Source organism: Dendropsophus ebraccatus, chromosome 9 (genome assembly GCF_027789765.1).
Source record: "Dendropsophus ebraccatus isolate aDenEbr1 chromosome 9, aDenEbr1.pat, whole genome shotgun sequence".
Lineage (NCBI taxonomy): Eukaryota > Metazoa > Chordata > Amphibia > Anura > Hylidae > Dendropsophus > Dendropsophus ebraccatus.
The window spans coordinates 63,736,872-63,762,691 of record NC_091462.1 but is presented as its reverse complement, the minus strand read 5'-3'; the positions used below and the strand labels follow the sequence as shown (position 1 = coordinate 63,762,691).

Below are 25,820 nucleotides of genomic sequence, written 5' to 3'. Positions count from 1 at the left end.
CCTGGATTTGGAATCACACAATATTAAAGTGGAAAAACACACTAAAGGCTGATCCAACTTTGATGTAATGTCCTTAAAACAAGTCAAAATGAGCCTCAGTATTGTGTGTGGCCTCCACGTGCCTGTATTACCTCCCTACAACCTCCTTTCCTGATGAGGTTGCAGTTGGTCTCCTGAGGGATCTCCTCCCAGACCTGGACTAAAGCATCTGCCAACTCCTGGAGAGTGTGGTGCAATGTGCAACGAGACATGATGTCCCAGATGTGCTCAATCGGATTCAGGTCTGGGGAACAGGCAGGCCAGTCCATATCTTCTATGCCTTCATCTTGCTGGAACTGCTGACACACTCCAGCCACATGAGGTCTAGCACTCTCCTGCATTTGTATATTTATGAGGAACATTTTTTTCCGACTTCGACACCAGCCAAAACTAGCTGACTCCACAGCCTTTGTGTCCTGTTCCAGTCACTTTATTCCTGTGGTCTTCTGCCATCTCCGGTCTCCACTGCAGTGCTGATTCACACTGTTGACTGGTAAGTAAACTGGAAGTCACTATTTCCATTCACAAACCCTAGAGGATTGACTCAACTAGTTACACTGGGCTGCAGCAGGGACCAGAAGTAGTTGTATATTGGCCAAATGGAGCTGCTGGTAAGCAGGGGGAACAGGAGAGCTGTTTATTCTAACCAGCCTTATGCCCCATTTAAAGGGGTATTCCAGGGAAAACCAATAATTTAGCAAAGGAAAGGGTTAATCAAAGTTAACCCTTTCCTAATATACTTACCTGTTGTTTATTGGCCCCCCAAGGAGATCTCCGGTCCGGTCACGTGATCTTCCAGCTTGTGGCTCGGATCCTCTTCTCCTTCCGGTTCGGTGACGTCACCCGGCCGGCGTCGCTCTCCGTCTCATTAGCAGCAGAGCACTGAACCCTGACTGGCTTGGTAGCGTGTAGCCAATCAGGGTTCAGTGCTCTGCATCCCCACCACGCTTCAGAGTGGGGGTCTCCCGAGGCTGCAGTAAATTATCAGGGGTCGTCGGGCTCAGTGCTGGTCACTAGTTACATGGGCCGGCACTGCACTACAGCAGGTAAATGCGGGGTCTAGCATCCATCATCACTCCGCAAACCCCCCCCCCCCCCCGTCAGCAATGCCGACTGAGTCCCCGGAGGCCGCCCGCCGGCCGCATCCCTTCCCCCCAGGGACTCAGGGTCGGCATCGGTGGGGAAGTAATGTGTATCGGCTGCTGATCCCTCCGGCCCCCGCTCACTGTGTCCCTGTCAGAGATCGCTCACCCCCACCCCCTGGAGCGTGCTGCTGGCCCCGATCTCTGCACTGGTCTGAAGCACCTGTACTCAGCTGACAGGCTCTGTGTGAGTGAGGCAGGAGAGATTTCTTGCTCTGTACGCAGCGCCTGTCAGCTGAGTACAGGTGCTTCAGACCAGTGCTGAGATCGGGGCCAGCAGCACGCTCCGGGGGTGGGGGTGAGCAGCTCTGCTGCTAATGGGACGGAGAGCAACGCCGGCCGGGTGGTGACGTCACCAAACCGGAAGGAGAAGAGGATCCGAGCCACAAGCTGCGAGATCACGTGACCGGACGGGAGATCTCCTTGGGGGGCCAATAAACAACAGGTAAGTATATTAGGAAAGAGTAAACCTTGGTTAACCCTTTCCCTTGCTAAATTATTGATTTTCCCTGGAATACCCCTTTAATCTTTTTCCTAAGGCAGCTCAAATGCTAGAATCCTTGGTGTAGATGGGAATAAAAAAAATGTACTTGTGAAATGGAAAAGAGAGTGATTATCTGTAATTCCAGGCATGGCTGTGTCTACACAATATATACTGTGACCATGATGCACTCATGTAACCATGTGCACAACACATGCACCATGGCAAGTGGGCCTGTATGCTCTGAAATACCAGGGCTGATTTTCAGTTCCATTTCAGTCCTGAAGATGAGTGACCAATGGCTGGTTAACCACTTAAAGCTATCAACTAACCCACCTCCCTAAACTGCTGGTACCATCCATTTGATGAGGGTAAGTTCTTCCTTGTTGTGTCTTTTTAATGCAAACCAATAAGCACGTTTGCTGATTAGGCTCCCATAACGGCTGCACACACCTAGCAATCGGCTCTCTGGTGGAGATCCAGGCTCCATGGGCTTCATGTGCAGTAAAATGCATTTTAACACCACACGCAAGGCAGGGGGAAAGCAGCAAACTAGTCATGTGGCTGTGACTAGTAGAACAGACTATAAACAGGGAACAGGTGATATAGGAAAGACTGAGATTTCTACTCTTCTAAAATCCATTCCTGGTTTTGGCTTGAAAAGACAAATCTCTCAGAGTAAACACGCCTCATTTACTTAGCTTCTGCAGATTAAAAGTTATTTTTTTCCCCCTAACCAAGGCACCAGGCACATTTTAAAGCAACTCTGTACCCACAATCTGACCCCCTAGACCACTTATACCTTCAGATAGCTGCTTTTAATCCAAGATCTGTCCTGGGGTCCGTTCAGCAGGGGATGCAGTTATTGTCATAAAAACAACTTTTAATCCTACAGCGCTGTGTCTAATGGCCGGGGCTTATATTTGTATATGCATTAAGCTGGCAGACCCTCTCTGTCCTTCCTTCCTTCCCACCCTCCTCATCATTGGGAATGATCCAGGAACATTTACTGCTGTTTGAGCTTTGCACAGGTGTCTTAACGATCCAGCTCATGTTCATTATACACACAGGTGGGGAATAGGAAGCAATCTGCCTGGAGCATTCCTAATAATGAGGAGGGTGGGGAGGAAGGACAGAGAGGGTATGCCAGCCTAATGCATATACAAATGTAAGCCCCGGACGTTAGACACAGCGCTGCAGGATTAAAAGTTGTTTTTATGACAATAACTGCATCCCCTGCCGAACGGACCCCAGGACAGATCTTGGAGTAAAAGCAGCTATCTGAAGGTACAAGTGGTTTGGGGGGTCAGATTGTGGGTACAGAGTCGCTTTTTAAAGACACAATTCGAAAGGACTAATGTGTATTTTTATTCAAAACCATTAAAACTATTGAAAAAGAAAAGAGTGGATGTTTATAGACGTTCAGAGGTTAGTATGTATACTCTTCATATCATAAAATTTTAGCAAATGATTTAGAAAAAAAGAAAAAGAGAAATACATGAAATGGCTGATATAATAAATACGTTAAACAGAAACAAAACAACATCTTACACTAATGAAAAGTTATTTCATAAATTTAATAGGAGGCAACTTGATTGCAGCTTCCCGAACTTGTTCTGAGATGTCTCTTCCAAACAAAGCTCTAAAAGCAAAAGAATACATTTTGCTTTCATAAACAGATTTATTGCTGCATTACAAATGATTTAACAACCCACATATAAATTGTGCAATGCAATGGCTGTGGAAGCAAATGCAAAGCAAACATATTCTGTAGCATTGCCATTTTAAAAAGTTACACAGATGTGTTAAAGGGGTTATCACGTGTTTTAAATCTTTTCATGTTTAAAAAAAAAAAAAAAAAAAGCTATTTTTACTACTCTGTGCTCTTCAGCAGTGTCTCCGGGTCCCCTGCTGATCGCAGTCACTTGCAAGACAAAGTCGTCTCACTGGCTGCGGCACTGTCCCATCTCAGTCAGTGGAGTAGTAGCCTCTTCATTATTTTATTTTTATATATTGAGCACTTTATCAAAAGTTTTGCAATTGCAGATAACCCCTTTAAAGTTTATCAAGCAGTAAAGTATGCTGAACATCAACAACCTTATCGCCCAATTGCAGCATTGATTGTCAGCATTACACACTATACGTGTATATAAATACTGAATAAATACATGATTTCATTATTTCTGTTGTAATAAAGGGTGTCTGACACATCTGTGTGTACTCAGCTGCAATGATTGGATACTGGTGAAATCTTTCGGTAGCTAATTTAGAGTAACTGGTAGTCACTCTTGCATACTGTAGATGTGACAGTAATTCAACATTGTTAGGCTAGGCATGGAGTACAATAATATTAAACAACCTTTATCAATACTTTTACTGCCAAAAAGATATGCAATAAATGCTTGCACAATGTGTGAATAGTGAGCCGAAACTGTAAGTGGCAACAGGAAGGAAAATGTTATTCATTCCTCTATGTAATCTCCAGTAATATGCAAACTTTTAGCACTGTTATCATTTTCTGAATCTGAGAGGTGCTCTCTGATTGATAGATAAAGAAGGAATGGCATTTTCTTTCTGTTGAAGGGGAATTTGTCAGCAGACAATGTTCTATTTTTAAATAAAGTTTTTATCACAAAAATATTTTTAAGAATTTTTGGTGCTATTTTCTATAAATTTTCCATTTTACTATCTATATTTTAAAACAATCCTGAAATCTCACAGTTTTCATTATCACAATTAGGCCTAAAACTAAAGGTGGTATTACATAGCACGATAATGAGGGAGAAGTGAGTGACGACTTTGTTCCCTGCTCGCTGCCTGTGCTATTGCACAGAAAACAAGTGAGGAGCAGCAGAAGGGGCTGCCTAAACGATCCTTAGATTGTCTGGGCTGCCCATTAAAGTCAGCTGTTGACGTGATTGGCATCTTTCAACATGTTGAAAGACCTCGATCAGCCGACATAAGCATGTCAGCTGAATGTGGTCCTTTAACATGCGCTATTACCAGGGCTGTGGAGTCGGAGTCGTGGAGTCGGAGTCTGAGCTAGTTTTGGCTGGAGTCGGAGTCGGAAAAAAAATGTACCGACTCAGACTTTCAAAAAATCTTTAAAAAATGTAGAATTGAATTTTCATATGAATTTTACAAGTTTTGCTCTTGAATATGTATTATGAGCAACATTCTAATAGGACACTGGCCCTATTACATAAGGGGGGGGGGGGGTCATGGAAAAGTTGTCGGTCACTATTTAACAGTTTGTTTCTGAGCTGGAAGAGTCCATTGTGTGGGGGAGATCTGTGCTGTTCTCTTCCTGGATGCTGGATGACTGTATATGAGCAGCAGTGTAATATGAAGATATCCTGTGTAATATAGAGGAGAAGGAGAAGACATAAGTAGTGTAGCAGTAACCTCTGTCCTCAGTGTGTGTTTTCTCTCTGGGAGAAGATTGTGTGTTTTTCTTCAGTGTTCAATGGCTGCAGATGTGTGTGTGTGTGTGCTATGGCTGCAGTAGGCTGTGTGTGTGCTATGACTACTGCAGGCTGTGTGTGTGTGTGCTATGGCTGCAGCAGGCTCTGTGTGTGTGCTATTACTACAGCAGGCTCTGTGTGTGTGTGCTATGGCTGCAGCAAGCTGTGTATGTGTGCTATAGCTGCAGCAGGCTGTGTGTATGTGTGTGTGTGCACACTATGGCTGCAGCAGGTTGTGTGTGTGTGTGCTATGGCTGCAGCAGGCTGTGTGTGTGTGAGAGGTGTGCGCTATGGCTGCAACAAGCTGTGTTTGCTATGGCTGCAGCAGGCTGAGTGTGTTTGTGTGAGAGGTGTGCGCTATGGCTGCAACAAGCTGTGTCTGTGTTTGCTATGGCTGCAGCAGGCTGTGTGTGTGCTATAGCTGCAGCAGGTTGTGTGTGTGTGTGTGCTATTGCGTGCCCCCACAGTGACCTTCTATATCACTGTGTGACCTCTATATAACTATGTTTGACCCCTCTCTATATCATTATGTTTGACCCCTCTCTATATCACTATGTCTGACCTCTATATTACAGTGATCTGGCATTGTTAGCAGTATTTCTGTGTGTATGGTGAATATTTAGTTAGAAACATAGAAGATTGTCAGCAGGAAAAGACCACCTGCTCCATCTAGTCTAGTTCTGAGTTGTTAGGACATGGAGGCTGGAGACACTGCACACACAGGAGAATCTGCTTTATATGTTTCCTTATTCCCTCAGAAGTTGCCCCAGGATCATGTAGGACATTAGGGAGAAGCTGCTGAGCCAGTGTGATAAATAACTCCCCTGGTATATGACTGGCCATTTATAAAGGAGTCGGAGTCGGAGTCGGGAGTCGGTCCTGATAAAATTCAGGAGTCGGAGTTGCGGCTTACCGACTCCACAGCCCTGGCTATTACACCAAACGATTATCGGCCAAGTACAGCCAATAAGCTTTTGATGTAATAGGGCCTTAAAGGGACCCAATCAGCCTAACATTGGCCGTGGCTGCAGCAGCAGCTTTATAAGGAGAAAAAAAAGTTTTAATCCCCGGTTGCGAGGCAGGAAGGAAGTCATCTGGGGGCTCTCCACCCATGTATAGTCACCGTTCTCTGCCTGTCAGCGTGCTCGGTGGGGATGATTGACAGGCAGAGAGGCCAGTAACAGGTTGATTGACTGGCTTTCTAAATGCTGTTAAAAAGAGCTAGGACAGGATGGCTGCTCCCATATTAACACCTTAATGACAATGGACATAAATGTATGCCATGGAAGTCTGTGCCCAAACTCTGTGCAGTGAGCTCTATAGAGTTTATACAGAGTCTGCCACAAACAGGCTGTATGAAAAGAACGCCGATAACACTGATCAATGCTATGCAATGGCATAGCATTGACTAGTGTATGCAATCTAACGATTGCATGTAATAGCCCCCTAGGGAGACTTTAAAAAAGTGCTAGGATTGTGGATTCTTTATCACATTATTTATCAGAAACATATAAAAAAAATAAAATAAAATATAATACAAATAATAACTAAAGATTGTGGTTTAAAAAATGACTGTTGTAAGTGAATATTTTAATTCAAGTCATTACCTTGGTTCATAGCGTATATCTATTGCATTTTCTAAAACTCCAGCACCGATTCGTAGCTTTTCAATACCATTCCTAAGGAAGCAACGCATTATAAAAAGGGTTTAAACTCAAAAACCTAGTATTGAAATATTGTGTTCTCAATACGTAAACTACATCATAAATAACCTGTTATATATACCTTATGAATATTTCACAGTTAGGTAGTAAATTGAAAAAAGACACACATTCAACAAGTTTAAACAAAGGAAGAGAGACGATGACTGTGTTGGCTGTGTTGGATTTTTATTGCCTGGCCCTGGAAGGAATAATCTGACACCAAAGCAAAATGGCTGCAGCTTTATGAGGCTCAGCTGTCAGAATAAATCACTGGTCAGACCACACATGGAATACTGTGTACAGTTTTGGGCACCAGTATATAAGAAGGACACAGCTGAACTAGAGCGGGTGCAGAGGAGGGCAACAAAGGTCATTAAGGGAATGGGTGGGTTACAGTACCAGGACAGGTTATCACGCTTGGGGTTATTTACGCTAGAAAAAAGACGTCTTAGGGGCGATCTGATCACAATGTACAAATATATGAATGGACAGTACAGAGATCTTTGTAGTGGTCTTTTTACTCCTAGGTCTGTAACCATGACAAGGGGGCATCCTCTACGTCTAGAGGAAAGAAGATTTCATCATCAGCATCGACGCGGGTTCTTTACTGTACGAGCGGTAAGACTGTGAAACTCTCTGCCACATGATGTTGTCATGGCCGATTCATTAAATAAGTTCAAGGGAGGCCTGGATCCTTTTCTTGAACAATATAATATCACAAGTTATGGGCATTAGATTTCCGGTGATACGTTGATCCAGGGATTGTTCTGGTTGCCATTGGATTTGGGGGGGGGGGGGGGGGGGGGGGAGTTTTCTCCCTGTGGTGGGGTGGTTGTCGTCTCCCTAGTGGGGGATTTTGCCTTCCCTGGATCAACACAGTTGGGTTTCCCTAGGTTGAACCTGATGGACTCTTGTCTTCTTTCAACCTTATTATAGTGCTTGAAAAGCACTATATTGTAATCCGTATTCTTCTTCTTCTTCTTCCGTTTCTTCTTCCAGCCATTTTTCTGCGCGTAATACAGCCCGAACCGCTTTGTGCACACACTCCGTTCAAACTGGGTTTCGAAGCCCTCGGCGGTGTGTGATGGCCCATTGCAAATAATGGCCACACTCTAACCGCTGACAGCCAATCACAGCACATATGCAAATAGCTGAAATATAGCAGCCAATAGGAACTCTAAGGTCTCGTCATGCAATGTATCACACCATCCACAGTCACATGTCCACTATTGGCCAATAGAAGATGTAATATATGGAAGGTCCTTAACGATTTTGTCTCCCCGACATGAGTAAGATTGTCATGGTAACCGAGCAATGATCTTTACCATTATAAGTACTCAGATCGCTCTTAAAGGGACCCCGGTCACCCTTAAAGGAACGCAAGTCGCTCTTAAAAGGGACCCAAGTCTCTCTTAAAGGGACGGGAGCCATGTCGCTCTTAAAGGGACCCAAGTTGCTCTTAAAGGGACAGGAGCCATGTCGCTCTTAAAGGGACCCAAGTCGTTCTTAAAGGTACCCAAGTCGCTCTTAAAGTGGCGGGACCCAAGTCGCTCTTAAAGGGACAGGACCCAAGTCGCTCTTAAAGGGTCCCATGTAGCTCTTAAAGGGATCCAAGTCGCTCTTAAAGGGACGGGACCCAAGTTGCTCTTAAACGGACGGGACACTCCAAAAGGTATGGGACCCATGTCGCTCTTAAAGAGACCCATGTCGCTAGAGCGACCTGGGTCCCTTTAAGAGCGGCCCGGGTCCCTTTTAAGAGCGACCTGGGTCCTTTTAAGAGCGAAAAATGTCCCTTCAAGAGCGACCAAGGTTTCTTTAAGAGCGGCCCGGGTCCCTTTTAAGAGCGAAATTGGTCCCTTTAAGAGCAACCTGGGTCCCTTCTAGAGCAAAATATGTCCCTTTAAGAGCGACCTGGGTCCGTTTAAGAGCAAAATATGTCCCTTTAAGAGCGAAATATGTCCCTTTAAGAGCAAAATATGTCCCTTTAAGAGCAAAATTAGTCCCTTTAAGAGCGACCTGGGTCCCTTTAAGAGCGACCTGGGTTCCTTTAAGAGCGATCTGGGTCCCTTTAAGAGCAAAATGGGTCCCTTTAAGAGCAAAATATGTCCCTTTAAGAGCGAAATATGTCCCTTTAAGAGCGAAATATGTCCCTATAAGAGCAAAATATGTCCCTTTAAGAGTGAAATATGTCCCTTTAAGAGCACAATGGGTCCTTTTAAGAGCGACCTGGGTCCCTTTAAGAGTGAAATGGGTCCCTTTAAGCACGAAATGGGTCCCTTTAAAGGGATCCAAGTCGCTCTTAAAGGGACGGGACCCAAGTTGCTCTTAAACGGACGGGACACTCCAAAAGGTATGGGACCCATGTCACTCTTAAAGAGACCCATGTCGCTAGAGCGACCTGGGTCCCTTTAAGAGCGGCCCGGGTCCCTTTTAAGAGCGACCTGGGTCCTTTTAAGAGCGAAATATGTCCCTTCAAGAGCGACCAAGGTCCCTTTAAGAGCAACCTGGGTCCCTTCTAGAGCAAAATATGTCCCTTTAAGAGCGACCTGGGTCCGTTTAAGAGCAAAATATGTCCCTTTAAGAGCGAAATATGTCCCTTTAAGAGCAAAATTAGTCCCTTTAAGAGCAAAATTAGTCCCTTTAAGAGCGACCTGGGTCCCTTTAAGAGCGACCTGGGTCCCTTTAAGAGCGACCTGGGTCCCTTTAAGAGCGACCTGGGTCCCTTTAAGAGCGACCTGGATCCCTTTAAGAGCGACCTGGGTCCCTTTAAGAGCGACCTGGGTCCCTTTAAGAGCGACCTGGGTCCCTTTAAGAGCGACCTGGGTCCCTTTAAGAGCGACCTGGGTCCCTTTAAGAGCGACCTGGGTCCCTTTAAGAGCGACCTGGGTCCCTTTAAGAGCGACCTGGGTCCCTTTAAGAGCGACCTGGGTCCCTTTAAGAGCGACCTGGGTCCCTTTAAGAGCGACCTGGGTCCCTTTAAGAGCGACCTGGGTCCCTTTAAGAGCGACCTGGGTCCCTTTAAGAGCGACCTGGGTCCCTTTAAGAGCCATCTGGGTCCCTTTAAGAGCCATCTGGGTCCCTTTAAGAGCCATCTGGGTCCCTTTAAGAGCCATCTGGGTCCCTTTAAGAGCAAAATGGGTCCCTTTAAGAGCAAAATGGGTCCCTGTAAGAGCAAAATGGGTCCCTTTAAGAGCAAAATGGGTCCCTTTAAGAGCAAAATGGTTCCCTTTAAGAGCAAAATATGTCGTTTTAAGAGCGAAATATGTCCCTTTAAGAGCTAAATATGTCCCTTTAAGAGCGAAATATGTCCCTTTAAGAGCGAAATATGTCCCTTTAAGATCGAAATATGTCCCTTTAAGAGCGAAATATGTCCCTTTAAGAGCAAAATGGGTCCCTTTAAGAGCAAAATGGGTCCCTTTAAGAGCAAAATGGGTCACTTTAAGAGCAAAATATGTCCCTTTAAGAGCGAAATATGTCCCTTTAAGAGCAAAATATGTCCCTTTAAGAGCAAAATGGGTCCCTTTAAGAGCGACCTGGGTGCCTTTAAGAGTGAAATTGGTCCCTTTAAGAGCGACCTGGGTCCCTTTAAGAGCGAACTGGGTCCCTTTAAGAGCAAAATGGGTCCCTTTAAGAGCAAAATGGGTCCCTTTAAGAGCAAAATGGGTCCCTTTAAGAGCAAAATGGGTCCCTTTAAGAGCAAAATGGGTCCCTTTAAGAGCAAAATGGGTCCCTTTAAGAGCAAAATTGGTCCCTTTAAGCGTGAAATTGGTCCCTTTAAGAGTGAAATTGGTCCCTTTAAGAGCGACCTGGGTCCCTTTAAGAGCAAAATGGGTCCCTTTAAGAGCGACCTGGGTCCCTTTAAGAGCAAAATTGGTCCCTTTAAGCGTGAAATTGGTCCCTTTAAGAGTGACCTGGGTCCCTTTAAGAGCAAAATGGGTCCCTTTAAGAGCGACCTGGGTCCCTTTAAGAGCGACCTGGGTCCCTTTAAGAGCGACCTGGGTCCCCTTAAGAGCAATCTGGGTCCCTTTAAGAGCAAAATGGGTCCCTGTAAGAGCAAAATGGGTCCCTTTAAGAGCAAAATGGGTCCCTTTAAGAGCAAAATGGGTCCCTTTAAGAGTGACCTGGGTCCCTTTAAGATCAAAATATGTCCCTTTAAGAGCAAAATGGGTCCCTTTAAGAGCAAAATGGGTCCCTTTAAGAGCAAAATGGGTCCCTTTAAGAGCAAAATGGGTCCCTTTAAGAGTGACCTGGGTCCCTTTAAGATCAAAATATGTCCCTTTAAGAGCAAAATGGGTCCCTTTAAGAGCAAAATGGGTCCCTTTAAGAGCAAAATATGTCCCTTTAAGAGCAAAATGGGTCCCTGTAAGAGCAAAATGGGTCCCTGTAAGAGCGATCTGGGTCCCTTTAAGAGCAAAATGGGTCCCTGTAAGAGCGATCTGGGTCCCTTTAAGAGCAAAATAGGTCCCTTTAAGAGTGACCTGGGTCCCTTTAAGAGCAAAATATGTCCCTTTAAGAGCGAAAATATGTCCCTTTAAGAGCGAAATATGTCCCTTTAAGAGCGAAATATGTCCCTTTAAGAGCAAAATGGGTCCTTTTAAGAGCGAAATTGGTCCCTTTAAGCGTGAAATTGGTCCCTTTAAGAGCAACCTGGGTCCCTTTAAGAGCAACCTGGGTCCCTTTAAGAGCAAAATGGGTCCCTTTAAGAGCAAAATGGGTCCCTTTAAGAGCAAAATGGGTCCCTTTAAGAGTAAAATGGGTCCTTTGAAAAGCGACCTGGGTCCCTTTAAGAGTGAAATGGGTCCCTTTAAGCGCGAAATGGGTCCCTTTAAGAGCGAAATGGGTCCCTTTAAGAGCAAAATATGTCCCTTTAAGAGCAAAATGGGTCCCTTTAAGAGCAAATGGGTCCCTTTAAGAGCAAAATGGGTCCCTTTAAGAGCAAAATGGGTCCCTTTAAGAGCAAAATGGGTCCCTTTAAGAGCGACCTGGGTCCCTTTAAGAGCAAAATATGTCCCTTTAAGAGCGAAATATGTCCCTTTAAGAGCAAAATGGGTCCTTTTAAGAGCGACCTGGGTGCCTTTAAGAATGAAATTGGTCCCTTTAAGAGCGACCTGGGTCCCTTTAAGAGCGACCTGGGTCCCTTTAAGAGCGACCTGGGTCCCTTTAAGATCAAAATGGGTCCCTTTAAGAGCGAAATGTGTCCCTTTAAGAGCAAAATGGGTCCCTTTAAGAGCGACCTGGGTCCCTTTAAGAGCAATCTGGGTCCCTTTAAGAGCAAAATGGGTCCCTTGAAGAGCAAAATGGGTCCCTTTAAGAGCGACCTGGGTCCCTTTAAGAGCAAAATATGTCCCTTTAAGAGCGAAATATGTCCCTTTAAGAGCAAAATATGTCCCTTTAAGAGCTAAATGGGTCCCTTTAATAGCGAAATTGGTCCCTTTAAGCGTAAAATTGGTCCCTTTAAGAGGGAAATTGGTCCCTTTAAGAGCGACCTGGGTCCCTTTAAGAGCGAAATTGGTCCCTTTAAGAGCGAAATTGGTCCCTTTAAAAATTAAATTGGTCCATTTAAGAGCGACCTGGGTCCCTTTAAGAGCGAAATATTTTCCTTTAAGAGCGAAATATGTCCCTTTAAGAGCAACCTGGGTCCCTTTAAGAGCGAAATATGTCGCTTTAAGAGCAAAATGGGTCCTTTTAAGAGCGACCTGGGTCTCTTTAAGAGCGACCTGGGTCCCTTTAAAAGCGATCTGGGTCCCTTTAAGAGCGAAATATGTCCCTTTAAGAGCAAAATGGGCCCTTTTAAGAGCGACCTGGGTCCCTTTAAGAGCAAAATTGGTCCCTTTAAGAGCGAAATTGGTCCCTTTAAGAGCAACCTGGGTCCCTTTAAGAGCAAAATATGTCCCTTTTAGAGCGAAATGGGTCCTTTTAAGAGTGAAATGGGTCCCTTTAACCTCTTAAGGACATAGGACGTACCGGTACGTCCTATGTCCTCATTAGCACTTCAAAGCGGGGCCGCGCGGCGGCCCCGCTTTGAAGTGCCGCGATCCCGGGTGCCGCGTGTAGCCCGGGACCGCTGCTATTAGCGGGCACGGTCCGATCGCCGTGCCCGCTAATTAGCTAATCGGAGGCAGCTGTCAAAGTTGACAGCTGCCTCCGATTACCGGAGGCAACGTTTCCCTGGTGTCTAGTGGGGGAGATCGCTCCTCCGGGACCTTGTCCCGGAGGAGCGATCTCCGTTACTGATGCCGGCCGGGGACGCGTCCAAGATGGCGCCGTCCTCGGCTCGGCACTCGGTTGTTTCCGGCTGCAGCAGCCGAAAGCAAACGAGTGCCGATCTCATGGATCTCTGCAGCATATCTATGCTGCAGAGATCTCAATGAGAGATCACAGTGTATATACTAGAAGTCCCCCAGGGGGGCTTCTAGTATATGTGTAAAAAAAAAAAAAAACGTGTTGTTAATAGTAAAAATCCCCCTCCCCTAATAAAAGTCTGAATCACCCCCCTTTTCCCAGGTTTTAAATAAAAGTAAACAAATAAATAAATAAATAAACATGTTTGGTATCGCCGCGTGCGTAATCGCCCGAACTATTAATTAATCACATTCCTGATCTCGTACGGTAAACGGCGTCAGCGCAAAAAAATCCCAAAGTGCAAAATTGCGCATTTTTGGTCGCATCAAATCCAGAAAAAATGTAATAAAAAGCGATCAAAAAGTTGTATATGCGCAATCAAGGTACCGATAGAAAGATCACATCATGGCGCAAAAAATGACACCTCGCACAGCCCCATAGACCAAAGGATAAAAGCGCTATAAGCCTGGGAATGGAGCGATTTTAAGGAATGTATATTGGTTAACAACGGTTTGAATTTTTTACAGGCCATCAGATACAATATAAGTTATACATGTTACATATCATTTTAATCGTAACGACTTGAGGAACATGCATAACAAGTCAGTTTTACCCCAGGGCGAATGGCGTAAAAACACATTTCCCCCAAATAAAAGAAATGCGTTTTTTTTTTCAATTTCACCACACTTTGAATTTTTTTCTGGTTTCGCAGTGTACTTTATGCAAAAATTCAGCCTGTAATTGCAAAGTACAATTAGTGACGCAAGAAATAAGGGGTCATGTGGGTTTCTAGGTGGAAAAATGCAAGTGCTATGACCTTTTAAACACAAGGAGGAAAAACCGAAAACGTAAAAAACGAAAATGGGCCATGTCCTTAAAGGGTTAAGCGTGAAATTGGTCCCTTTAAGAGCGATCTGGGTCCCTTTAAGAGCGAAATGGGTCCCTTTAAGAGCGAAATGGGTCCCTTTAAGAGCGACCTGGGTCCCTTTAAAAGCCATTTGGGTCCCTTTAAGTGCAACAGGGGCCCTTTAAGAGCGACCTGGGGCCCTTTTAGAGTGAAATTGGTCCCTTTAAGAGTGATCTGGGTCCCTTTAAGAGCGAAATGGGTTCCATTAAGAGAGACCTGGGTCCCTTTAAGAGCGACCTGGGTACCTTTAAGAGCGACCTGGGACCCTTTAAGAGCGACCTGGGTCCCTTTAAGAGCGACCTGGGTCCCTTTAAGAGCGACCTGGGTTCCGTTAAGAGTGACCTGGGTCCCTTCAAGAGCGAAGGGACCCGCGTCGCTCTTAAAGTGACCCAGGTCGCTCCTAAAGGGACCCATGTCGCTCTTAAAGGGACGGGAGCCAAGTTGCTCTTAAAGGGATGGGACCCAAGTCGCTCTTAAAGGGACGGCACCCAGGATTAAAGTTAAATGGAAGTCACTGGTAAAGGGGCGCTCTTTTCAAGCACTATGTATTTCCCTGGAAATGCAAATCTAGTTTACGATGTTACTATGAATTATCATCGGCTACTCACCGGCTAAAGGCAGTGGCTGGCCATATAAGGGGTTAAAGAAAGCTGTCTTCCTGTAAATTAAAATATCACTCAGGGTACCTATTTCTGTTGTACAGAAGAAGATAATCATTTAATAATAATAATAATAATAATAATAATTAATTATTTTTTTTACTGATCAGAGCCAGGTACTGAAACATGTTTTTTTTCTAATCTGTTTCTATTTGCTATAATTATGGCGGCAATTATCATGTCTTAACTAATTTAGCAGCATTAACGATCTGCTTTACAGCAAGCCCCGTAACGTCTTGCCTTAATTTAAGACATAGAGGCCAGAAGGGAAATTGTAAGAGGTCAGGATTATTTTAAAACATATATAGTTTACGGGGTTGTTCACCAATTTTTTTTCTTTCAAATCAACTGGTGCCAGAGATTTGTAATTTACTGCTATTAAAAAAAAATCTCAAGTTCTCCACTACTTATCAGCTGTTGTATGTCCTGCATGAAGTGGTGTATTCTCTCTAGTCTGACCCAGTGCTCTCTGCTGACAACTCTGTCCATGTCAGGAACTCTCCAGAGCAGCAGCAAATCCCCATCCTGCTCTCCAAACTTGTTCTGAAATGTCTCTTCCAAACAAAGCTCTAAAAGCAAAAGAATACATTTTGCTTTCATAAACAGATTTATTGCTGCATTACCGCAGCAGGGCTGCGGTCAGGCAGGGGTTAACATTTTCCGGTGTATAAGGCGAACCCCTGACAATCTCTTTAAAAGTTAGGGGTCATCTTATACGCCCAGTCGCCTTATACGCTGGAAAATACGGTATATACCATAAAATGATCCCTCTCTTTCCCCATGCTCTCCTCACCTCTTTATTGTTTTTTTTATACAGTGGGATAATTTTCACGGTATAATTACATGTCAAATCTAAAAGTAATGTAGACATTTTTACTCTGTTGTCACTTTGGTGCCTGCATGTATAAACCAGAGGCACATCCAAATGTAAAAGTGTGACCTGTAATTAAAAAGTCTTCAAAACTTCAAACCTGCAGTGCCAGGTCTTCATGTCTTATTGATAATTAATTGATTTAATAGAGTAATGCTGGGTTTACACGAAACGATAATTGGCCCGATCGTACAATTAACGATGTCGGAGTAACGATTTTTTTTTCCGTAACGGTCAGCGTTTAGACGGTACAATACATCTCATGGAAAAATCGTTTTGCAGCCCGGCCCCCCGCCCCGATCGCCACCCACGCCGCCGTGGCGGTGGGGCTGGCGATGGGGGCGGTGGCGATGGGAGCGGCGACGGGGTGGCGAGGTCGGCGATCAGAGCGGCGGCAGGGGTGGCGATCAGAGCGGCGGCGGGGGTGGCGATCGGGGTGGCGGGGGTAGCGATCGAGCCGGCGCAGGGGGCTGCGGATGAGAGGGGGGGTGGCGGGCTGCGAGCGTTGGGCGGCCGGACTTTCACGCAACGACTTTTTACACGGAACGATCAGCGAATTTTTTGCAAACTACGATTTAAGAACAAGATAAAAGATCAAAATGAACGATTTCTCGCTCATCGTTCGATCGTTCTCTGCGTTTACACGTACAATTATCGTTCGAATTTGATCGTTATCGTGCAAATTCAAACGATAATCGTTCCGTGTAAACCCAGCATAAAGGTCCATTTACACAGAAAGATTATCTGACAGATTATCTGCCAAAGATTTGAAGCCAAAGCCAGAAACACACTTTAAACAGAATATAAACAGAGAACAGGTCATAAGGGAAAGCCTAAGATTTTTCCTCTTTTCAAATCCATTTCTGGCTTTGGCTTCAAATCTTTGGCAGAGAATCTGTGTAAATGGACCCCTGTGTAAATAGACTCGTTATAAAAAACAAATTGTTATTTTGAAATCGTTAATCGTTCGATTGGGCGAATTATCGCTCTGTGAAAACGCAGCATAGGGGACTAATATATTCAATGCTCTGATTGCATATACTGTTGAATGCTATGCCATAGCATGTTATCGGCAATCTGTTCATAGAGTCTGCCTGAGAGCAGACTCTATGAACAGATTGTAGATCCGACAGGACAGAGGTAAGTGGCTTACCCCCGTCTGTCGGCACATGTGACGGCATGGCTGTGGGGTTTCCAATCAGTGATTGACAGGTCCTTGTCCTGTCACTGACTACCTTGAACGTTAAAGGTTTAAGGGAGTAAATGACAGGCAGCTGCAGGACCGCTGCATTTCCTGTGTCTGATGGTGCAGGGATGACTGCATTAAAAAGGCCCTGCACACATTAAAACCCCATTCACATTCAGGAACATCCACTCAAACATAACTTTTCATATGCTGCTGCCCTTGGTGAAACTAACAATTCATTCCATAATTGTTATTATTTTTCCAGTCTCCTTCTCACAGTTTAGAGCTGCTGCTTTCCGCTGAAGGCAAAAAGAAAAATGTGTATGACCTTTTCTTTCCATCTCCCCTCCCTCCCCCTTCTCTGGAAGTCTTTATCTGCAACATTGTAGCTTCTTTGTAAGGTTGGGAGGGTTAATCTGAGGACAAGTTGCTGATGAACTCACTGTGATTACCCTCCTGAAATTATAAAGATGCAGATAGGGACTTCTTTGCAGCAGCTTTCTTGGAAGGGAGGAGGTAGGAAGGGGAGACAGAGAGAAAAGCTTACTCACAGTTTAATGTGATTTCAGCAGAAAGCAGCAGCTCTGAACTGGGGGAAGGAGACTGAAGTATGGAATAAATTGTTAGTCTCACCATGGCCAGAAACATTATGAAAAATTATGTTTGAGCAGAATACCCATTTATACCCCAAGTGCAGTGCTGGCTTAGATATATTGATGATGTTTTGTTTATTTGTTAGGGGTCAAAGTCCAATAAAAAAAAAAAATGATAGAGAAGTTAAGTTTTAACAATACGAACATCAGTAGCTCTCAAAGAATTGAATTTCTGGACATTCAGACTGAATGTGATGGAAATTGATTACCTCACACTGATGTGTTCCGCAAATCTATGTCAACTAATTCACTTTTACTGTACATGCATCTGCACACACTCCGGCAACAATTACAGCAGTGCCAAAAGGGGCAATTCCTAAGGATGCGGAAAATCTGCTCTTTAGAAACACACTTCAGAGCCCAGGCAGATGATTTAATAAAGTCAGTTTAGATAAAGAGGATATAATGAGAGGAAAATTGAGAGAGGTTTTAGAAAAGCTTTAAGTACTAAAAGACAGCGACAAAAAGCAAAATGTCAATTTGTGCCCACATAAACTGTAAATGGGACATAATGCTGGACATCTTACAATGGTCTGTACTATGCACAGATCCAATGCTGGCATCAAGATTACCATCTGCGCCCCCAATGACAGCTAGGGGAGGCAAAAATGTTAAGGATATACTCGTGAAAAACCGAGTAATCCCTTTAATTTTGGGTGCACAAGGATAGGATGTTATTATTACAGCAATTGCATAGCATGCCCAAATGTGGAGCGGATAGGGACATTTACAACAGAAGATGGATCTAGGCAATTCACAATATGTAATTATGTGTCATGCACCAGTACGCGCATGGTATATTATGCCATGTGTGGCTGTGGTAAGATATATATATCGAATTTACATCCTGTGAACTTAAAGTAACAGTTATGGAGCATGTTAGGGGAATCATTGCAGCAAAAAATGTAGAGGAAATGTAGAGTATAAAAGCTATACCCAGTCACTAAGATTTTCTATGGAAGTGACCCTAAAATATTCCAGGTTAGGGGAATTGAAAAGGTTAAGAGTGGCATCGTGGAAACAACGTGAGGAGGATTTTAGCACAGAAGGAGTGCCCTTGGATCACCATGTCAGGTACTTTAACTACAGCGGGCTTCAATGAACAATGTAGTTTTGTTTCTTTTTTGTAAACCTGTGTATTAATTAGAGACATTGAGAGTGTGTGTGCCGCCATCTTACAGTGGGTGAGTGCAGGAGAGCATGATGTCTGTTTGTAATTGCTGATATATCTGGGTCAGATGCAGTTTGGTAAGTGAGAGGTACCTATACCCGACTAAGGTGGGAATGTGCTATAAATGTAATATCCAGTACCAGTAGTATTTATAATATTTGAAAATACCTGGCGGACACCACTTTTTATAATGAATGGTCATTTTTGGAACACTTTGTAATATTGTGAGATTGGAATATTGATTTTTTTTTACGGTGTATCATGTTTTAATATAATCATTAATAAATAGTACTATTTATATGGAAATTATGCCCATAGTTTGTTTGTGTATAATGTATTCATGTGGGTTTTCCCACAAGTAGAGCAATAGCCACTGACATCTAGTGGTATAATAGGGGTATAGCATATCTTTGATTATCTATTGCTTAGTACAAGCGATCTAGCAGCAGGGAGCTGATCCATGCCACTGCAACACCAATGTTGCACGGCCAGGCCATTTAAATGCCACTGTCAGTTTTGAGTGGTTAAATAGTCAGCACAGACATCAGTCTGTGTCAGCAGTGGCCCCAAACTGTGGATAACAGCCAGGAGATGCCGTGTATAGAGAAAGCCCATACCATGAGCCCTTTCTATACCACCTTTCTGACACCATGACGTACCAGGTATGTTATGGTGCCTTAAGGTGTTAAAATGGTTATCCAGGCTTGCAAAAACATGTGCACTTTCTTCCAGAAACAGCGCCACTCATCAACTCAGTTTGTGTATAGTTTTACAGCTCAGTTTCATTGAAGTGAATGTGCAGAGTTGTTATACTGCACACAAACTGAAGGCTAGTGATGTATTTGAAAGAGAGTAGCCATATTTTTTTAATCCTGGACAATCCCTTTAATTTCATCACAGTCAGCTGCACATTCAGTGATCATTTTAAAAGCTGCTCAAAATATGCAACAAATGTGTTTCCCATTTTACCAGAGCTCGTAAAGATATGAGCTGTGATATACTAAACAGGTTTGCGTTCAGGGACACGGTTACATCTGTGTCATTCTGTTTTGTTGTTGTTATGAACTACAGTTGAAAATGCAATAGGAATAAAATTACATTCTGATATATAAATGGTGTTGCAGTTATTTAAGACATCTATTGCTTTTTAAGATGATTTTATACAACAGAAATTTCAATCAACTGCTTCCCTTACGTCCCATTGGCATCACAACATATGGGGTAAATTCGCCCCTGCGAGCCCCTGGGACGAAGGAATATTTAATGAAAAAATAACAATTAAATTTTAATCCCCTCCTCCATGAGGTATAAATAGGCTCCACCTCCCCCTAGACCTCAGTCTTTTCTTACTTCGTTGCTGTTAGCCCTAGGGGACTTTGTCCCTCCTCCGTTTTTATGCTTTGTTAACCTGTTGCATTCAGGTTTTCTCTCCAGGTAATGATTGCTGGGATGCCGCTGGAGCCGGTGTCCAGGTAGTATCCTGATATCCTGATACTTGCTTCTGCAGGTCTTAGCTTTTAAGTTTTTCTTACCTAGTGCGTCTTGGAACGCACTCTGCGTGTCACCGGAGCCGCTGGCTTTTCTTCCAGTCGCGTTCGACTGTGGAACGCATTGGCGCTGCGTGCGTCTCAGCACTGCGGCATCAGCGTCATGTCACTTCCGGGGGCCGGCAGCGGCGCGCGCTCTCTGCATGCCGTATTAGCTGTGTGTTCAAGGCAGAAGGTAAGCTGTTGCTACCTCTAGGTCTGGCTGTCTTCCTCTGGAAGGATTTTCTGTGGCTCATTTGGATCTAATAGAAAACATCTGAGTGCAAAGTGCTGTGATCTCTCTTCTATATACTTAAAAGTAAGTGTTGCTGCCACCTAGTGTCTCTTTCCTGTATCACTCTAGCCAGGCTAGTGGTTTATATGTATTGTAATACATTGATTATTTGCAGATGTCTGAAATGGAGACCAGTCCTGCTGCTGGTAAAAGACCTTCTAAGGAAGCACTTCATGTGCCGAGTGTGAGACTCCTCTACCTGACGGCTATGGATACCGTAGGAGGATAATTTTTTCCAGATAAGATTCATCCTTTCTTTCATAAAAATATTTATGAATGCCTAAAAATATTTATAATGCCTAAGTACGCTGTCCTTCATGCAGACCTAAACCTATGAGGAGCCTGATGTTCAGGATGTAGTTGTATGGGTCAAGGACTATGTGCAAAAGACTTTAGGGGCTAATAAGAATCGCCGCCCGTGTCCTAATTTAAAGACCAAACGGAGTATTTCTCTCTCTACTCCCAGCCTTTGAGTATATTACTTTATGGCTGTAGGATTATGGTCATTTTCAGTTTTACTGTGATTGATGAAGTTAACTCATCATCTTCTTCTGAAACCTCTTCTACTTCTGAAGATGAGAAAGAATTATTCAGGGGGTATTTCACAGCTGATAGAATTCACAAGCTCTGCTAGGCTGTGCAAGCTGAAATACACCCTGAGGAAATAGAAGAGGATAGGATTGGTCCTCCTCAAAAAAGCCTAGGGCTTTTTCTGTGGGTAAGACTTCAGTGTCTATGTTACAGGCGGAATGGAAGGAACCGGAAAAGGCTCCGGGTTTGAGCAAGAGGTTTTAAGACCTTATATGTTCTCAAGGAAGAACAATGTAAGAACTGGAATGAGCCTCCAAAGGTGGACCCGGCCATAGCCAAACTGTCGAAATGTACTGTGCTGCCTGCGGAGGACGGATCCAACCTTAAGGATCCGATGGATAGAAGGGTGGAGGTAGCCCTCAAGAGATCATATACGGCAGCGGCAGCCCAAGGGGCAGTCTCCATTTCTTCTTTTGAGGTTTCTAGAAGCCTAAGAAGATGGTTGGCCAAGGTCCAGGAAAATTGGAAGGTAGAGCTAGCAGGGACAAGGTCCTTCGCTCCTTAAAAAAGGTCATTATGGCCATTGACTTCCTCTGCGATGATGCATCTCAGGGAACCAGGTTAGCGTAAAAAAAACGAGTACGCTCTCAACCGCTGCCGAAGGGCGCTATGGTTAAAACCCTGGGTTGGAGATGCTAACTCCAAAATTCAGCTCTGTAATATGGAGTTCCAGCCAGGTAGGCTGTTTGGCTCTGAGCTGGATAAATTATTGGAGGAATTGTCTGACAAGGAGGGGAAGTCCCTACCATTGTCCTATAAGAGCGGTGATTCCTTTCGCAGAGCAAAATCTCCTCAGCGAGGCAAAGGGAGATACCAGTACAGAGGTTGAGGAAGAAACTATTCCAGAAGAGGTTCCAGGAAGCAGCAGAATAAGGACACCAACAAGAAACCAGACTTCTGACGCAGAAGCTGTCCAGTGGGAACACGTCTGAGTTTGTTTCTCCCTGCCTGGGAAGAATTAAGAAAAGATCACTGGGTGTTAAATATTATTCAAAATGGTTATGTCCTTCATTTATCATCTCTTCCTCCTCCAAGATTTCTTCTGTCAAGAAATCTTAAGCCAGAAAGACACTTAGTCCTAGAGACAGAAATTCTTTACCTCCTTTCCATTGAGGCTCTAGAGGATGTTCCTCTATCCGAGATCGGTCAGGGAGTTTACTCCCCAGTGTTTCTAGTGCTGAAGCCATCCGGAAATTGGAGGCTTATTATAGATTTGCGATATCTCAACAGGTGCATCGTAAAGAAGACGTTCCACATGGAGAACATAAGATCGGTAAAATCTATCCTCCAGGAGGGAGATTTTATGGTCACCATAGATCTACCGGATGCATATCTTCATGTACCGATTCTGAAGGCTCACAGGAGAGCCTTCGCCATCCAAATCCAGGGGAAGGTAAGACACTTACAATTCAAAGTCCTTCCATCCGGAATACCTCCGCACCCTTTGTTTTCACATAGGTAGTGTCACCATGATGGTTCGCTTCCGTTTACAGGGGATAAAGTTATCCCTTACCTGGATGATTGGTTGATTATGACTCAGACTCAGGATCTTCTGAGAGTTCAGTTGTGTCCAGGACATACTTCAACAATTAGGTTGGCTCATCAACATAGAGAAATCAGACTTAATTCCTAATTCCTCCTCGTCAGGTATCCATAAGAACATAAATGCGCTTTTTAGGGCTCCTTGCCTCAGCTGTGGACGCGGTGCCATGGGCGTTATGGCACATGAGTTTTCTTCAGAGAGAAGCACTAACAGTATGGAACCGAGGACTGAAGGACTTGGATGCGATGATGTTCTATCGACTCAAACAAGACATTCTCTAATGTGGTGGAGACAAGTCAAACATGGAGTTTTATTTTCACAACCACACTGGATAACCATCACGACAGATGCTTCAGGAACAGGTTGAGGAGCTCATCTGACAGTCATCACGACTGCAGGATCTTGGAGTCAACAGGAATCCGCTCTGCCCTCCAACGTGAGGGAGCTCAGAGCGATTTACCTAGCTCTTCTTCATTTTTCTCCTCCTATTTTACAGAGAGCAGTCAGAATCCGGATGAACGACATGACCTGTGTGGCGTACCTAAACAGGGAGGTACCAGATCCCCTTCTCTCCTCAGGGAAGTAGAGAAGATTTTTCTGTTGGGCAGAAACCAGAATAACCAGACTCTCTGCGATTCATATCAGGGGTGTCGACAATATAGTGGCGGATTGACTGAGTCGAGGCCTGACATTACCGGGGGAATGGTCTCTCTCAAGGAGAGTGTTCATTCAGTTAACCCAGAGGTGGGGGCTTCCTCAGAGAGACCTCATGGCATCAGCAAGCAATGCCAAACTGAGGAATTTCTGTTCCCTTTACAGGGCAGACAATCCCACGGTATTGGACTCAATGACAATACCATGGACATACCAGCTGGCGTATATCTTTCCTCCCATAGCCATGATTCCCAGAGTTTGATGAAGATCAGCCGTCAGTAATAATAATAACTCCCTTCTGGCCGAAGGGGTCATGGTTCATCCTGCCCATGAATATGAGCAGAGGGGAATTTTGGAGATTACCTCTGCATCCGGATCTAATATTCCAGGGTCAACATCTGTGCAGGAATCTTTCCAGCCTCAGCTTGACAGCTTGGAGACTGAGAGGACCGTATTGGACTCTAGTTTTTCTGAGAAGGTATAGTATACCCTTTCTCACGCTCGTAGTAGCACTACAAATAAATCTTATGCACGGATTTGGAAGATTTTCAAGATTGGTGTGCAAGCAAGAGTATTGATGGACTTAAACCTTCTACTCCACAGTCATTGGAGTTTTTACAGGAAGGCTTCTATAAAGGATTAAAACCTAGTTCCATCAAGGTGCAGATAGCAGCCCTCTCTGCACACCTAAACACACGTTTCTTTCAGATCTTGGAGGTAAAGAATTTTGTTAAGGCTAGACTAGGCCTTACCTGGTAAAGCAGGTAGACCCATGGGACTTATCCTTTGTGTTGAGACGCCTGTGTCTTCCTCCCTTTAAGCCTTGGGAGGAAGTAGACTTCAAGTTAACATTGAAAGTTTCTCTTTTACTAGCCATTACCTCTGCTAAGAGAGTTGGAGAACTTCAAGCCCTTGGCTCCGCACCTCCATACGTGACTTTTTCCCAAGACAAGGTTATCCTTAGGTTCCTTCCAGGATTCCTGCCTATGGTGGCTTCATTTGCCAACATCAACCAGCCAATAGTATTGCCTGTATTTTCTCCTACTGGATCATCTAAAGAAGACTTGGATCTTTCTTTATTGGACGTATCCAGAGCTATCAAGATCTATCTACATAGAGTAGGTGATTTTCGTAAAGACGAGAATTTCTTTATCTCTTTTGCAGGAAAGAACAAGGGGAGAAAGGCTTCAAAACCTTCAATATCCAGATGGATCTGTGACTACATTGCCTTATGTTACTCCTCTGCTGATCTGGATCCACCAGAATTTACCAGGGCTCACTCTACTAGAGCTGTGGCCTCCACTTGGGCAGAGCGTGCCGCTGTGCCACTTGAGGACATATGCCAGGCAGCTACCTGGTCGTCTTTGACTACCTTTGTGAGATATTTCAGGCTGGATACTTCTTTCTTGTCAAGAACAACCTTTGCAAGATCTGTTCTTAATGCGGACGTAATAAATAACCCGCCCATTGGGGATAATGCTTGCTAATTCCCCATATGTTGTGATGCCAATGGGACGTAAGGGAAGCTAAAATTATTATGTTAATTTGTTTTCCCTAAGACCCATTGGCATCACAAGACTCCCTCCCTGTGTTTTATGTTTCTTTATAATTAGACTGAGGTCTAGGGGGAGGTGGAGCCTATTTATACCTCATGGAGGAGGGGATTAAAATTTAATTGTTATTTTTTCATTAAATATTCCTTCGTCCCAGGGGCTCGCAGGGGCGAATTTACCCCATATGTTGTGATGCCAATGGGTCTTAGGGAAAACAAATTAACATAATAATTTTAGCTTCATTTATCCTGTGCTTCCCTGATTTTCCCACTTGTCATTGCTCTGTCTGCCTGAGCTGTGCTTGCCAAGGTTTACCCAGAGAACAATCAAGCTGGTACTGTGATATTCTGTCATTCAGTTCCCCACCAAATATAATGAGAATTGCCTTACAGTTAACATATTTCCCTTACAGCAGCAGTAAAGTGTCAAACAGAAGAGAAAATAACCACTTCATTAAGGAGTTAAATTTTTATTATCTTACCAGGCAATCATGACACCATTGTCTGTGCAAAGTTGAGATGGAGGACATAATAAAGACATATCCATATCATCTGTCAAATTTTGTAGGACTTTGCGAATATATTTATTGCTGGCAACTCCTCCAGAAACAACCTAAAATAAAAAAAACCAGACAGTTATATTGCCTCCAATAAAGCACCTATACCTATGAATTTTTCACATTAAGGTCGAGTATTTTCCAATGCTCAAGTACTCAATTCAAATAACAAACTCCATTAAAGTCAGTACCAGACGAGAGCTTTTTTTAGAGGCCTCCTATTTAGCAGAGGGGAGGGTGTCTGGTGCACCTAAAAAGTCAGAAAGTGATAGAAACTCTATGGAAATTGAACTGGAACAATAGGGGAGCATGCATGGATGCATTGAAAACTCCTAGGTCCCTGAATTACAACACTTTTACTGACTGACAATATTGCTCACCAACCTCAAGATAAAGTCCAATTAAAAAGTAAGGAAAAAAGTTAGGAAACACTCTTTTTACTTGTATAGAAATTAAAAAAGGAAAAGAAAAAAAGAAATCATAC

General features: G+C 44.0%; 1 protein-coding gene across 5 annotated transcripts in view; it reads right to left on the bottom strand.

The window, feature by feature from the left end:
- Positions 1–3,220: 3,220 nt before the first annotated feature.
- Positions 3,221–25,820, bottom strand: part of OSGEPL1 (O-sialoglycoprotein endopeptidase like 1) — a 44,990-nt gene continuing 22,390 nt past the window's right edge. For all 5 annotated transcript variants that reach the window (XM_069985329.1, XM_069985331.1, XM_069985332.1 and 2 more), the window contains exons 6-8: positions 25,262–25,392; positions 6,734–6,805; positions 3,221–3,304 (exon numbers count right to left, since the gene is read on the bottom strand). In XM_069985329.1, coding sequence (XP_069841430.1) covers positions 3,226–3,304; positions 6,734–6,805; positions 25,262–25,392 — 282 coding nt within the window. In that variant the 3' untranslated portion in view covers positions 3,221–3,225. The remainder of the gene's footprint in view (positions 3,305–6,733; positions 6,806–25,261; positions 25,393–25,820) is intronic.